This window comes from Clinocottus analis, unplaced genomic scaffold, assembly GCF_023055335.1.
Source record: "Clinocottus analis isolate CAN_PGR_092001 unplaced genomic scaffold, fCliAna1.0.p SCAF_13, whole genome shotgun sequence".
Lineage (NCBI taxonomy): Eukaryota > Metazoa > Chordata > Actinopteri > Perciformes > Cottidae > Clinocottus > Clinocottus analis.
Genome location: NW_027175854.1, coordinates 135,220 through 146,177, shown reverse-complemented (window position 1 = coordinate 146,177; position 10,958 = coordinate 135,220). Strand labels below are relative to the sequence as shown.

The 10,958-nt window shown below is 46.1% G+C and overlaps 2 protein-coding genes across 3 annotated transcripts; one reads left to right on the top strand and one right to left on the bottom strand.

Annotated features, from left to right (window-relative positions):
• Positions 1 to 907: 907 nt before the first annotated feature.
• Positions 908 to 2,709, bottom strand: mrps18c (mitochondrial ribosomal protein S18C). The gene is made up of 6 exons (XM_068574555.1): positions 2,557 to 2,709; positions 2,361 to 2,407; positions 1,707 to 1,790; positions 1,491 to 1,548; positions 1,343 to 1,402; positions 908 to 1,211 (listed from the first exon to the last, which is right to left on the bottom strand). Exons 1-6 carry the CDS (start codon positions 2,615 to 2,617, stop codon positions 1,135 to 1,137), a joined length of 387 nt encoding a protein of 128 aa, XP_068430656.1. The 5' UTR covers positions 2,618 to 2,709; the 3' UTR covers positions 908 to 1,134.
• A 477-nt stretch (positions 2,710 to 3,186) lies between these two features.
• helq (helicase, POLQ like) lies at positions 3,187 to 10,952 on the top strand. 2 transcript variants are annotated; one of them, XM_068574872.1, is made up of 19 exons: positions 3,187 to 3,328; positions 3,565 to 3,733; positions 4,018 to 4,588; positions 4,998 to 5,176; positions 5,345 to 5,545; positions 5,615 to 5,687; positions 5,769 to 5,866; positions 6,041 to 6,139; positions 6,294 to 6,439; positions 7,113 to 7,352; positions 7,439 to 7,580; positions 7,979 to 8,083; positions 8,161 to 8,362; positions 8,548 to 8,705; positions 8,787 to 8,885; positions 9,241 to 9,414; positions 9,495 to 9,608; positions 10,198 to 10,332; positions 10,686 to 10,952. In XM_068574872.1, exons 2-19 carry the CDS (start codon positions 3,575 to 3,577, stop codon positions 10,782 to 10,784), a joined length of 2,994 nt encoding a protein of 997 aa, XP_068430973.1. In that variant the 5' UTR covers positions 3,187 to 3,328; positions 3,565 to 3,574; the 3' UTR covers positions 10,785 to 10,952. The 2 variants fall into 2 exon arrangements, with proteins under 2 accessions (XP_068430973.1, XP_068430974.1); XM_068574873.1 differs by having other exon boundaries at positions 3,189 to 3,733; positions 10,664 to 10,952.
• Positions 10,953 to 10,958: the final 6 nt, after the last annotated feature.

The following is a 10,958-nucleotide window of genomic DNA, read 5'->3' as shown; positions in this document are numbered from 1 at the left end:
AATAAACAGGAGAAGTCCTTTAAACCAGGAATGAGGGAAACTTTCCAACAGTTGCATCCATCTAATCTCCTGCAACATTTGCACTCTGCACTGTGTGGGGAAACAGGGAATGCACTGTCTACCATGTTTGCACAGCATAAATACAATTGTACTAACTTAAAAAAACTTGCCAGTTCCAGTGGTAAAACATATTGTACTCCACGACTGGGACGCAATGAAGGTCACTGTCATCGACCACGACCCAAAGATGGAACGTGAAGGACAGAAGGAGAGTTGAAAGGATCACACGATTGGGCACCAAAGGAGCGGGAGATTTGAAGGAGCGCTGAGGGGATGGGGGTCCACCGCAGGAAGCAGAGCGCATTGAAGCTAACCTGCCTGCTTTTTAGCCACAGGCGTTTCCAAAAAACCCTGGGTTCTCAAGCTGAGGCCGTTAAAGGAGAACAACACTCCATCCTGAGATCCTCTGCCTTCTCTTGTTCTTCTCTTCCCACGGAACCAAACACAAATTCCACACAGAACTACGTAGACAAGAATACAATCCAAATGTGTGCATATACATGTTCTAATTATGTGCAAACATGACTTACTCTCAGCCCAGTGGGGTCGATAAGCTGAGCTGTGACCGAGACAGTGTGCGAGAGGGGGGGGGGGTCTGCGGCGAGAGTGCACGTGAGGCTCTTGGCTCTTTAGTGGGGGTCAGTCACACAAAAACCTAACCCCTAACCCTTTGCAGGTCAATCAGAGGTTGTCTTCAAAAGTTATTAGCTTAGGTCTCCTCTCCGTCTCCTCCCTCGTGGTTTTCATCCCTAATCCCTCATGACCCTTCCCAAGGTCGCACAGGGTCGAGGAGGTTGGTACGGAAATGCGCACATTAGTATTCAAGAATACAATCTGCAAGTCAATGTTGAATTGATGAAATTCAGTTTAATCTTCCAAAAACTTCATCTGCAAATAAACACTTCAAATCACTTCCATCTTCTCAAATGTTTTCTTTTCTTTATGTCCAGAAGGAAATGTTTTGCTCTTTTCTCCTTTCATAGACAACATGAAAGTATGAAGTGATGAAAGGAAAGAACCCTCCGACACAGCGTTCCCACATCTTTAATAAACAGCGACACTAATTTAGACGTTCTAATCCAGACGTTTGACTCCGCAGACGTTGGGGTCCCTCATGAGCTGAGGGTGCTTGTGGGTCACGGACATGAAACCTGGAGAGGAGTACGAACACACATTTATAGAAAAGGTGTGACCAGCTTTTTAAACATTTAAAAAGGAGTTTTATTCGTATAAATTTGAGTTAAATATAGATGTATTTCTTATTTGACAGGGTGCCACATACCGACTGAGTGAGCTTTCTTTATGGCCTTCGACACTTCCCTTTGTTTCCTTCCACATAACCCTGAAAACAAAACCAGCTGTGAGTCTGAAACCTGCAGACGGCGAGCTGCCGCTCACCTGAGAGGTGGAGAGCTGCTGCTGCTGCTCACCTGTTATATGTCGCCCGTAGATCCTGCCGGTGTGAGGAGAGATGAACTGAGACAGCAGCTGTGAAGGAGACGAGTTCAACAGACGTCATGAGTGAAGGTGTAAACAGGTGTGACTAGACGTAGACAAGTGTTAAGTTATTTCCCAGCACGTGTTCTCCAGGTGTTTCTCTCGATAAAGTGAGCTCATAGTTCGTGTTCTCCAGGTGTTTCTCTCACCTGAATGTTTTTGAAGTCCACTGTGACGTTGCACAGGAGGCATACTTTCTCCGGCTCTTTGAACGGGTTTTCCATCTGAACGAGCTTCCAAAGTGATGATAAATTTCAGGATTATAATAGAAGTTTGTACAAACTGTTTCTGATGTGGAATATAAAAAATAAAAAAATAAAAACTAATAATAATAAAACGAATTTCCCCAAAAGTCAAAGAAACTAAAGGTTTTATGTTTTATTTTATGCCCAATTATTAATAATTAAGTATTCCCATGATATTTCGTAGTCTAACACACACACACATATATATATATATATATATATATATATATATATATATATATATATATATATATATATATATATACACACACATACATATATATATATATATATATATATATATATATATATATATATATATATATATATATATATATATACACACACACATATATACATATATATATATAAATATATATATATATATATATATATATATATATATATATATATATATATATAAAATAATTAAAAGAATACATATTAAAAGTAAAAAAATAATACATATCAAATACATTTGAATAAATACATATTAAATCAATACATGCGTATTAAATGAATAAATATTAAATGAATACATATTAAATTAATACCTACCAGGTCATCTTTCTTTTGGACGACATGTGTCGTTGTTGTTCTTAAACCTGCAGGAGCAGATTTATTAAGCTAGCGTTAGCATTGAACACATTATCTGCGGCTCATCACAGAATTCAACGTCCAATTAAATCAATAAATGATCAATAATTCATGCTGACTTTATAAACTATAAGACGAACACATAAAAAAGTCTTACTTGTGTTTCCATGTAGAGATAAAACCGGCTTTAGCCGCTGTAACCCTCTCAGAGCGATCATTTTGACCTGCCTCAGGACCGGAAGTTGTCCATCGCAAACTCCGGTGTTCCGCTGAGTTTTCTCATTAATAGTTCCTACGAATTATAAATGTGTTGCTCTTTTGTTGGAGTTAAACTACACGTGAAATGTAGCTGTATTTGTAAATATCGCATTCATGTGCGCTGTATATAATTTTTTTGTACCCGCAGATTAAATGTATTTGATTTAAACGCAAATAAATGTTTCTTTCGGAAAAGATTGAATGTTACCCGCTTCAAAGAAATATCAAGTCAAGATAGACACGTCACCGGAATTAGTGAAGAGGTCATGTTAGCAAAACTTGCTCCTTTATTGAACACAGTAATTATACTGGTCGTGTTCACAACGACGAAGTAGTCACAGCAAGTTCTGTATGTGACCTTTCACCAGATTCCGTTTGAATTTCCACCTTTTTTTTTTTTACTCGCTAAGCAGCTTAGTACCTCAGCACACCGAAGATACATGGTTAAGATGCAGAACTAACCCCGATTAAACATGTGTAATATCTGGTAATCATCGGCTTTGATTCTTGTCATTTATCAGACGTTTGCTCGAGATTAACTAATACAAGTAAGGAAACGATGCTGGTAGTTAACCGGTGAACCGAAGACGGAAACGACGGAGGATCCCTCTCTCGCTCTGAGGACACAGATATTTTGAACATGATGTTCGCCGAGCTGTTGAACCTCCTCGGTAAATCTAAGCTTTAATGGACATAATACTTTTAATTACTTTGGAAACCAACTTGTATACGTTATTACGGGAGTTTGAGATTAATTAGCAGTGTTTATAGTGAAAAACTGTCTCATTTAGGGACCAAATTAGAGAGTCAGAGGTCCAACTGCCCCGAAGAAGCTAACGTCCAGGTGGTTAAACTGACTAGCAAGTTAGTTAACTAGGCTAGTGATGCACAGCTGTGTGTTTACTAGTTGACCAGTGATGAATGCTGCTGGTGAACCAGACATCCGAATAAAAAGAGTGTCCTCGAGGAAGAGGTCGAGGGACAACCTGAAGCCTCCCCTGATGCCTGCTGGGAAAAGGGGCGGAGCCAGCAGCTGCAGGCTCAGCGACGTCACGTCTGAGGGACCGGCTGCTCAGGTTCTTATTGACAACCAGTGATGTCCAACTATGAGTTATGAGAGACGTACAAAAGGAATATTTCTTACCCTTCTGCGATAAGAAACTGAACATCTTGAATCAAGACGTTTGTTATATTGGTCTTTGGAGGACTGAGATGTCCATGTTTCAATATATTGTGACAATTTATTCACCAAACAATTAACTATTTGATAAAGATAAAGATAATTTTTGCAGTGTAAGAGGAAGAAAATTCGGCTGATCCGGATGAGAGCGGCAGGTTAACGCTGTGTGTTGTGTTGCAGTACTGCAGCGACAGCGAGGACCTGTTCGGGGACTACGACAGCCTCCTGGAGGATGACTCTCTGCTGGCCAAGCTGGACGAGGCCGAGCAGAAGGAAAGGCGGTGTGATCAGCCCGACTTCACCGCTCTGAGGCGCAGACAGTCGCGGGAAGATGTTCTCACAGACTCCATCCTGGACCTGCTGGGAGACGAAGTCTTGGAGGACTTTCCCGCCAGCCAGCAGCAGTTTAAAGAACTAGTCGACGAGACGGCAGAGACCCGACGGCTGCAGGACGGAGGTCAGACCTCCACTCCCCTCAGAGACCATGTGGAGAAGGAGGAGGGAACCAGGAGGCCCAGGAGGAGCGTGGCGGACCAGATGAAGAGGACGATGCTCTGCAACGCAGCAGCTCCCTCCAGCGTCTCGCGCAGCGCTGTGTTGAGGGAAGCCGTGGTCTCCGAGGAGATCAGCATCGCCATGCGGGCCATGGAGGCTGTGAGGCCGGAGACCCCGGACCTCGGGCCGTTCTTTGGGCTACCCTCCCGAGTGAAGGAGCTGATGTTCAAACTAAGAGGAATCAAGGATTTATATGGTGACGGATCTTTTCCTCAGCTAGCTAACTCCATGTTCTATAATGTGAGGATTCATGATGAAGTGTTGAAGATATGGCTTTGTGTTGTGGGGACATTTTTAGGGTCTTTTTAGATATGTTCAATAATCATTTCATTGTGAGCGACTATGCCCGCAATTACCAATTATTGTCTTCACATTGATTTCTTTACACCGTGTTTTCACTTTTCATCCGTTCCATAAAAGATCAAACAATAGCTATCCCAGTTTCTCAGAGACCAAATGTAAGATATTCAGTTATATTAGGATTGAGCCAGAGGAGTAATATTCAGAGAGAAAAAACAGAGGTTATAAAGTGATACATTTCCAAGATCATTGTTTCCAGTCTCTGTGCTAAGCTAACGTCCTTCAATGTCCTGCTCCTGTTCCAGACTGGCAGGAGACGTGTCTGAACCTGGACTGTGTTCAGCAGAGGAGGAACCTCATCTACTCTCTTCCCACCAGCGGAGGAAAAACTCTGGTTGCAGAGATCCTGGTCCTCCGTGAGCTGCTGTGCAGAAGGAAAGACTGCCTGTTCATCCTACCGTACATATCGCTGGTGCAGGAGAAGGTAAGAGACGAGCCACGTCCAGTAAAGTTAGTTCAAGGACTCCCAAAGATCCTTTTCTCAAGCGACAGAAAGATTAAACAGTCAGAGAACGACTCTTACATCTTCAACACATTTTTCTTTTACGAGCTCATCCTGAACCACCAGTCAGAACCGGTGTTTCTCCTGCAGGTGCGTGGCTTAGCGAGCTTGGGCCTGGAGCTGGACTTCATGGTGGAGGAGTACGCTGGCAGTAAAGGACGGTTTCCTCCAGTGAAGAGAAGAAACAACAGATCGGTGTACATCGCCACGATAGAGAAGGCCCACAGCCTCGTCAACTCCCTGATCGAGACCAGCAGGGTGGATGACCTGGGCCTGGTGGTGGTTGATGAGGTAGCTTGAGTCGTATTGGGTTGAGATGTGCGGTGGAGGTGAAAGGCCTAATGCTCACGTGTCTTCCAGCTTCACATGCTGGGTGACGGCAGCAGAGGAGCGATCATCGAGATGACGCTGGCCAAAGTTCTCCACACGACCAGTGAGTCCTTCGCTTTGACCTCAGACGTTAAACCCCCGAAAAAGCTTTTGAACTAAATGATTCTTCTCGCCTCTCTTCCAGAAAGTACTCAGATTATCGGAATGAGCGCCACTCTGGGAAACATCAAAGACCTGCAGACGTTCTTGAGGGCGGAAAATTACAGCAATGACTTCAGGCCTGTGAGTGTTTTAAAAGTGACGATGACACACGTTGTGTTATGAAGCTCACGGCTGCAGACATCCTACATCCCTCCTTACGCACACGTTTATACCCACAATAGTGATAGCATCAGTACTAGTAGTAGCAGTAGTACTTGTAGTACTAGAAGTAAACCAGTTCTGTGTTGCGTTCAGGTCCAGCTGAAGGAGTACGTTAAACTGAATGACACCATCTATGAGGTCGATCCAAGGGAAGAAGAATGTTTTAAATTCTCACGTCTTCTCAACTTTAAGGTAAATAAAATATTCACTTCCTGTTTGTTTGAAGAGGAACAGCATTTGGCAGCTTTTATGTTTCTTTTATATCCGGACACACGTGTAAAAGCTGAACAAGAGATGAAGATAGATCAATAACGTTCCTCACAATGAGTCCGGTCCTCGTCTTCAGTACTCCAGCTCCATGACGAAGACGGACCCGGACCACATCATCGCCCTGGTGAACGAAGTCATTCCAGCACATTCCTGTCTGGTCTTCTGTCCAACCAAGAAGAACTGTGAGAACGTGGTGGGCATGGTCTGCAAGTACCTGAAGGAGTGAGTCACAGAGTCACCTGAGAGTGAGACACACGTCTGACGGACTGAGTCCCATGTCTGAGAGAGTGACCCACACATCCTAAAGAGTGACCCACTCGTCCTAAAGAGTCACCCACACGTCCTAAAGAGTGACCCACACATCCTAAAGAGTCACCCACACATCCTAAAGAGTGACCCACACGTCCTAAAGAGTGACCCACACGTCCTAAAGAGTCACCCACACATCCTAAAGAGTGACCCACACGTCCTAAAGAGTCACCCACACGTCCTAAAGAGTGACCCACACATCCTAAATAGTCACCCACACATCCTAAAGAGTGACCCACACGTCCTAAAGAGTGACCCACACGTCCTAAAGAGTGACCCACACGTCCTAAAGAGTGACCCACACGTCCTAAAGAGTGACCCACACGTCCTAAAGAGTCACCCACACGTCCTAAAGAGTGACCCACACATCCTAAATAGTCACCCACACGTCCTAAAGAGTGACCCACACGTCCTAAAGAGTGACCCACACGTCCTAAAGAGTGACCCACACGTCCTAAAGAGTGACCCACACGTCCTAAAGAGTGACCCACACATCCTAAAGAGTCACCCACACATCCTAAAGAGTGACCCACACATCCTAAAGAGTGACCCACACGTCCTAAAGAGTGACCCTGTCCTCTCTCAGGGAGTTCCTGCAGCTCAGGAGAGAGGAGAAGCTGGTCCTCCTCCGGGAGCTGAAGGCCGGCGGCGGCGGCTCGGTGTGCCCGGTGCTCCGCAGGACGGTGCCGTACGGTTTGGCCTATCACCACAGCGGGCTCACCTCGGAGGAGAGGAAGCTGCTGGAGGAGGCGTACTCCAACGGCGTGCTCTGCCTCCTCACATGCACCTCCACGCTGGCTGCAGGGATCAACCTTCCTGCACGCAGGTGAGCCGCTGACGGTCCGGGAGAATCATCCAGGTGACAGGTGACATGTTAAAGGTGAGATGTTTTCATGCCCTCGCTCCAATCAGAGTGATCCTGCGCTCGCCGTTCGTGGCCGCTGACTTCCTGAAGAGGAGCCAGTACAAACAGATGGTGGGCCGAGCCGGTCGAGCCGGCATCGACTCCGTGGGAGAGAGCGTCCTCATCCTGCAGGACAGGGACAAGGACAAGGTCAGTGCTAAATCTATCAATCAATCTATCCATCATAATTTACCTCATTTGATTCATTTTATGATGTACCTCACCTCTGACTGGCCCAGCCGTTCATATATTTTTGTTTGTGGCCTTCTGTGAAAAAGGTGTGGACCCCCCTGTGTATGAGGGTCACTGGCGTGTATTGATCTGGTCGTGGTCTTTATAATATGTGTATGAGGGTCACTGGCGTGTATTGATCTGGTCGTGGTCTTTATAATATGTGTATGAGGGTCACTGGCGTGTATTGATCTGGTCGTGGTCTTTATAATATGTGTATGAGGGTCACTGGCGTGTATTGATCTGGTCGTGGTCTTTATAATATGTGTATGAGGGTCACTGGCGTGTATTGATCTGGTCGTGGTCTTTGTTCCCAGGCTAAAACACTGGTTTGCGCTCCGATGGAAACCTGCTTCAGCAACCTGCTGCTCGGCGATGGGAAAGGCCTCCTGAGTCTCATTCTGTCGCTCGTTGGATTGAACGTAAAGCTCCGTTTATTCCTTCCTGCTGTCCGAATGCGGCCGGCAGAACCGGAATAACCCAAAAACCCGTGTTGCAGATCTCCTCGTCGGTGGACCGGGTGCTGGACTTCCTGTGCGGCACGCTGCTGTTCGTCCAGCGGGAGCAGCTGTGTGCCGACACGAGTCTGCCGGCGGCCGTGCGGCGCTGCCTGGACCTGCTGGAGAGCAAAGACCTGATCACGGGGACGGCTGCTGGCCAACAGCTGACGATCACCAAGCTGGGGAGAGCCGCCTTTAAAGGTGAGCTTCAGAGGAACATGTCTTCATGTTTTCACACGTCTTCATGTTTTCACATGTCTTCATGTTTTCACACATGTCTTCATGTTTTCACACGTCTTCATGTTTTCACACGTCTTCATGTTTTCACACATGTCTTCATGTTTTCACATGTCTTCATGTTTTCGTGCCACTCTTTGACTCCTCAGGCTCAGTGGATCTGATCTACTGTGGCGTTCTGTACAAAGACCTCTCTCAAGGTCTGGAGGGTCTGCTGCTCAACAGCTGCCTCCACCTGGTGTACCTGGTCACACCTTACGACATGATCCCGCAGTGCAAGCCGGACTGGATGGTGTACTTCAGACAGGTGGGTACCTGGGGGACGCTACAACCTCCCCTGTTTCTGAGGAGTGTGTTGTTGTAACCCAGTGTTGTTGTCTCCTTGCAGTTCACGCAGCTGTCGGCTGCAGAGCAGAAGATGTCTGCAACCGTCGGAGTGCCGGAGAGTTTCATCGCGAGAAAAGCTGCAGGACAGACAGTGAGAAAAGTAAGAAGCTGCGTTTCAACACACAGGTGTCACACACAGGCGTAACACACAGGTGTCACACACAGGTGTCACACACAGGTGTCACACACAGGTGTCACACACAGGTGTAACACACAGGTGTAACACACAGGTGTCACACTGAGGTGAAGCCTGGAGAGGGAGAAGTCTGTGAAGCAATAATCGTAGAGAGCGATAGTTATTAAAGAGCCCACAGAGATTGTTTGTGAATGTAACCATGTTTTTGTTGTTGTTGTTGTTGTTGTTGTTGTTTTTGTTGTTCCAGTCTGTAAACATGGAGGTGGTGTTGTTTGTGAATGTAACCATGTTGTTGTTGTTGTTGTTGTTGTTGTTCCAGTCTGTAAACATGGAGGTGGTGGGCCGGATGTATCTGGCTCTGGTGCTGTTCTCTCTGCTGAAGGAGGCCAACTTGTGGACGGTGGCCGAGCGCTTCCAGCTGAGTCGAGGCTTCGTCCAGAGTCTGCTCAGCTCGTCTTCGGCCTTCTGCTCCTGCGTGCTGCACTTCACCGAGGTACGAGGTCTGAGGCCCGGAGACCACCTGGACTGGTCTCAGGTCTGCTGAGGACCTAACAGTTCTGTCTCTGTGATCAGGAGCTGGAGGAGTTCTGGCCTTTCAGGGCTCTGCTGACGGAGCTGACCAGAAGGCTGAGCTACTGCGTGGCGGCTGAACTCATCCCTCTGATGGAGGTGGCTGGAGTCATGGAGGTCAGTGAGGAGTCATGAAGGTCATTGTGGAGTCATGGAGGTCAGTGAGGAGTCATGAAGGTCAGTGAGGAGTCATGGAGGTCAGTGAGGAGTCATGGAGGTCAGTGAGGAGTCATGGAGGTCAGTGAGGAGTCATGGAGGTCAGTGAGGAGTCATGGAGGTCAGTGAGGAGTCATGAAGGTCATTGTGGAGTCATGAAGGTCAGTGAGGAGTCATGAAGGTCAGTGAGGAGTCATGGAGGTCAGTGAGGAGTCATGGAGGTCAGTGAGGAGTCATGAAGGTCAGTGAGGAGTCATGAAGGTCATTGTGGAGTCATGGAGGTCAGTGAGGAGTCATGAAGGTCAGTGAGGAGTCATGGAGGTCAGTGAGGAGTCATGAAGGTCATTGTGGAGTCATGAAGGTCAGTGAGGAGTCATGAAGGTCAGTGAGGAGTCATGAAGGTCATTGTGGAGTCATGAAGGTCAGTGAGGAGTCATGAAGGTGAGAATAAACAATAATCGAACGCGAAGCCAATATGTTCAACAGTTTTAGTTTGATCTGACTTCACCCTCAGAACACATTAAACTGTTTGTTGTTTCTTCTTCTCCAGTACAGAGCCAAGCAGCTCTACAACGCCGGCTACAAGACTCTGACTCACCTGGCGAACGCCGACACGGTCGTCCTCTCCAACACGATAGAACACCTGTTCCAGAAACAAGCCCGTCAGATTGTGGCCTCGGCTAAAGTGAGCGCTCCCCTGTTGTGGTGGCTTCTGAGATGACGTCTAACATGTTAATGATCATGTTGGTGTCCATCAGATGTTCAATGTTAATGATCGTGTTGGTGTCCATAAGATGTTCAATGTTAATGATCATGTTCGTGTCCATAAGATGTTCAATGTTAATGATCGTGTTGGTGTCCATAAGATGTTCAATGTTAATGATCGTGTTGGTGTCCGTCAGACATCTGAAGTGTTAATGATCATGTTCGTGTCCATAAGATGTTTAACGTGTTATTGATCGTGTTGGTGTCCATCAGACATCTAGCATGTTATTGATCGTGTTGGTGTCCGTCAGATGACGTCTCTGTGTGTTCCAGATGCTGCTGAATGAAAAGGCTGCAGCTCTGCAGGAGGAAGTGGACCAGCTGCTGACGAAGCCTTCAGATCTACCGGCAGCTGAAACACGACTCCTTTAAGTTTATTATCACGGAGAAGTTTTATTCTCTTTGTTTGTTTATTTACTGCTTCCTTTGTTTGATATATGAACCTTATTAAAATGATGTTCACTTAATATCTTCATTGTAAATAATAATGTGGTAAAAGTAGTTGTGTAAGGTGTGTTTGTCTATTGTTTTGTTTTGAATGTTGTT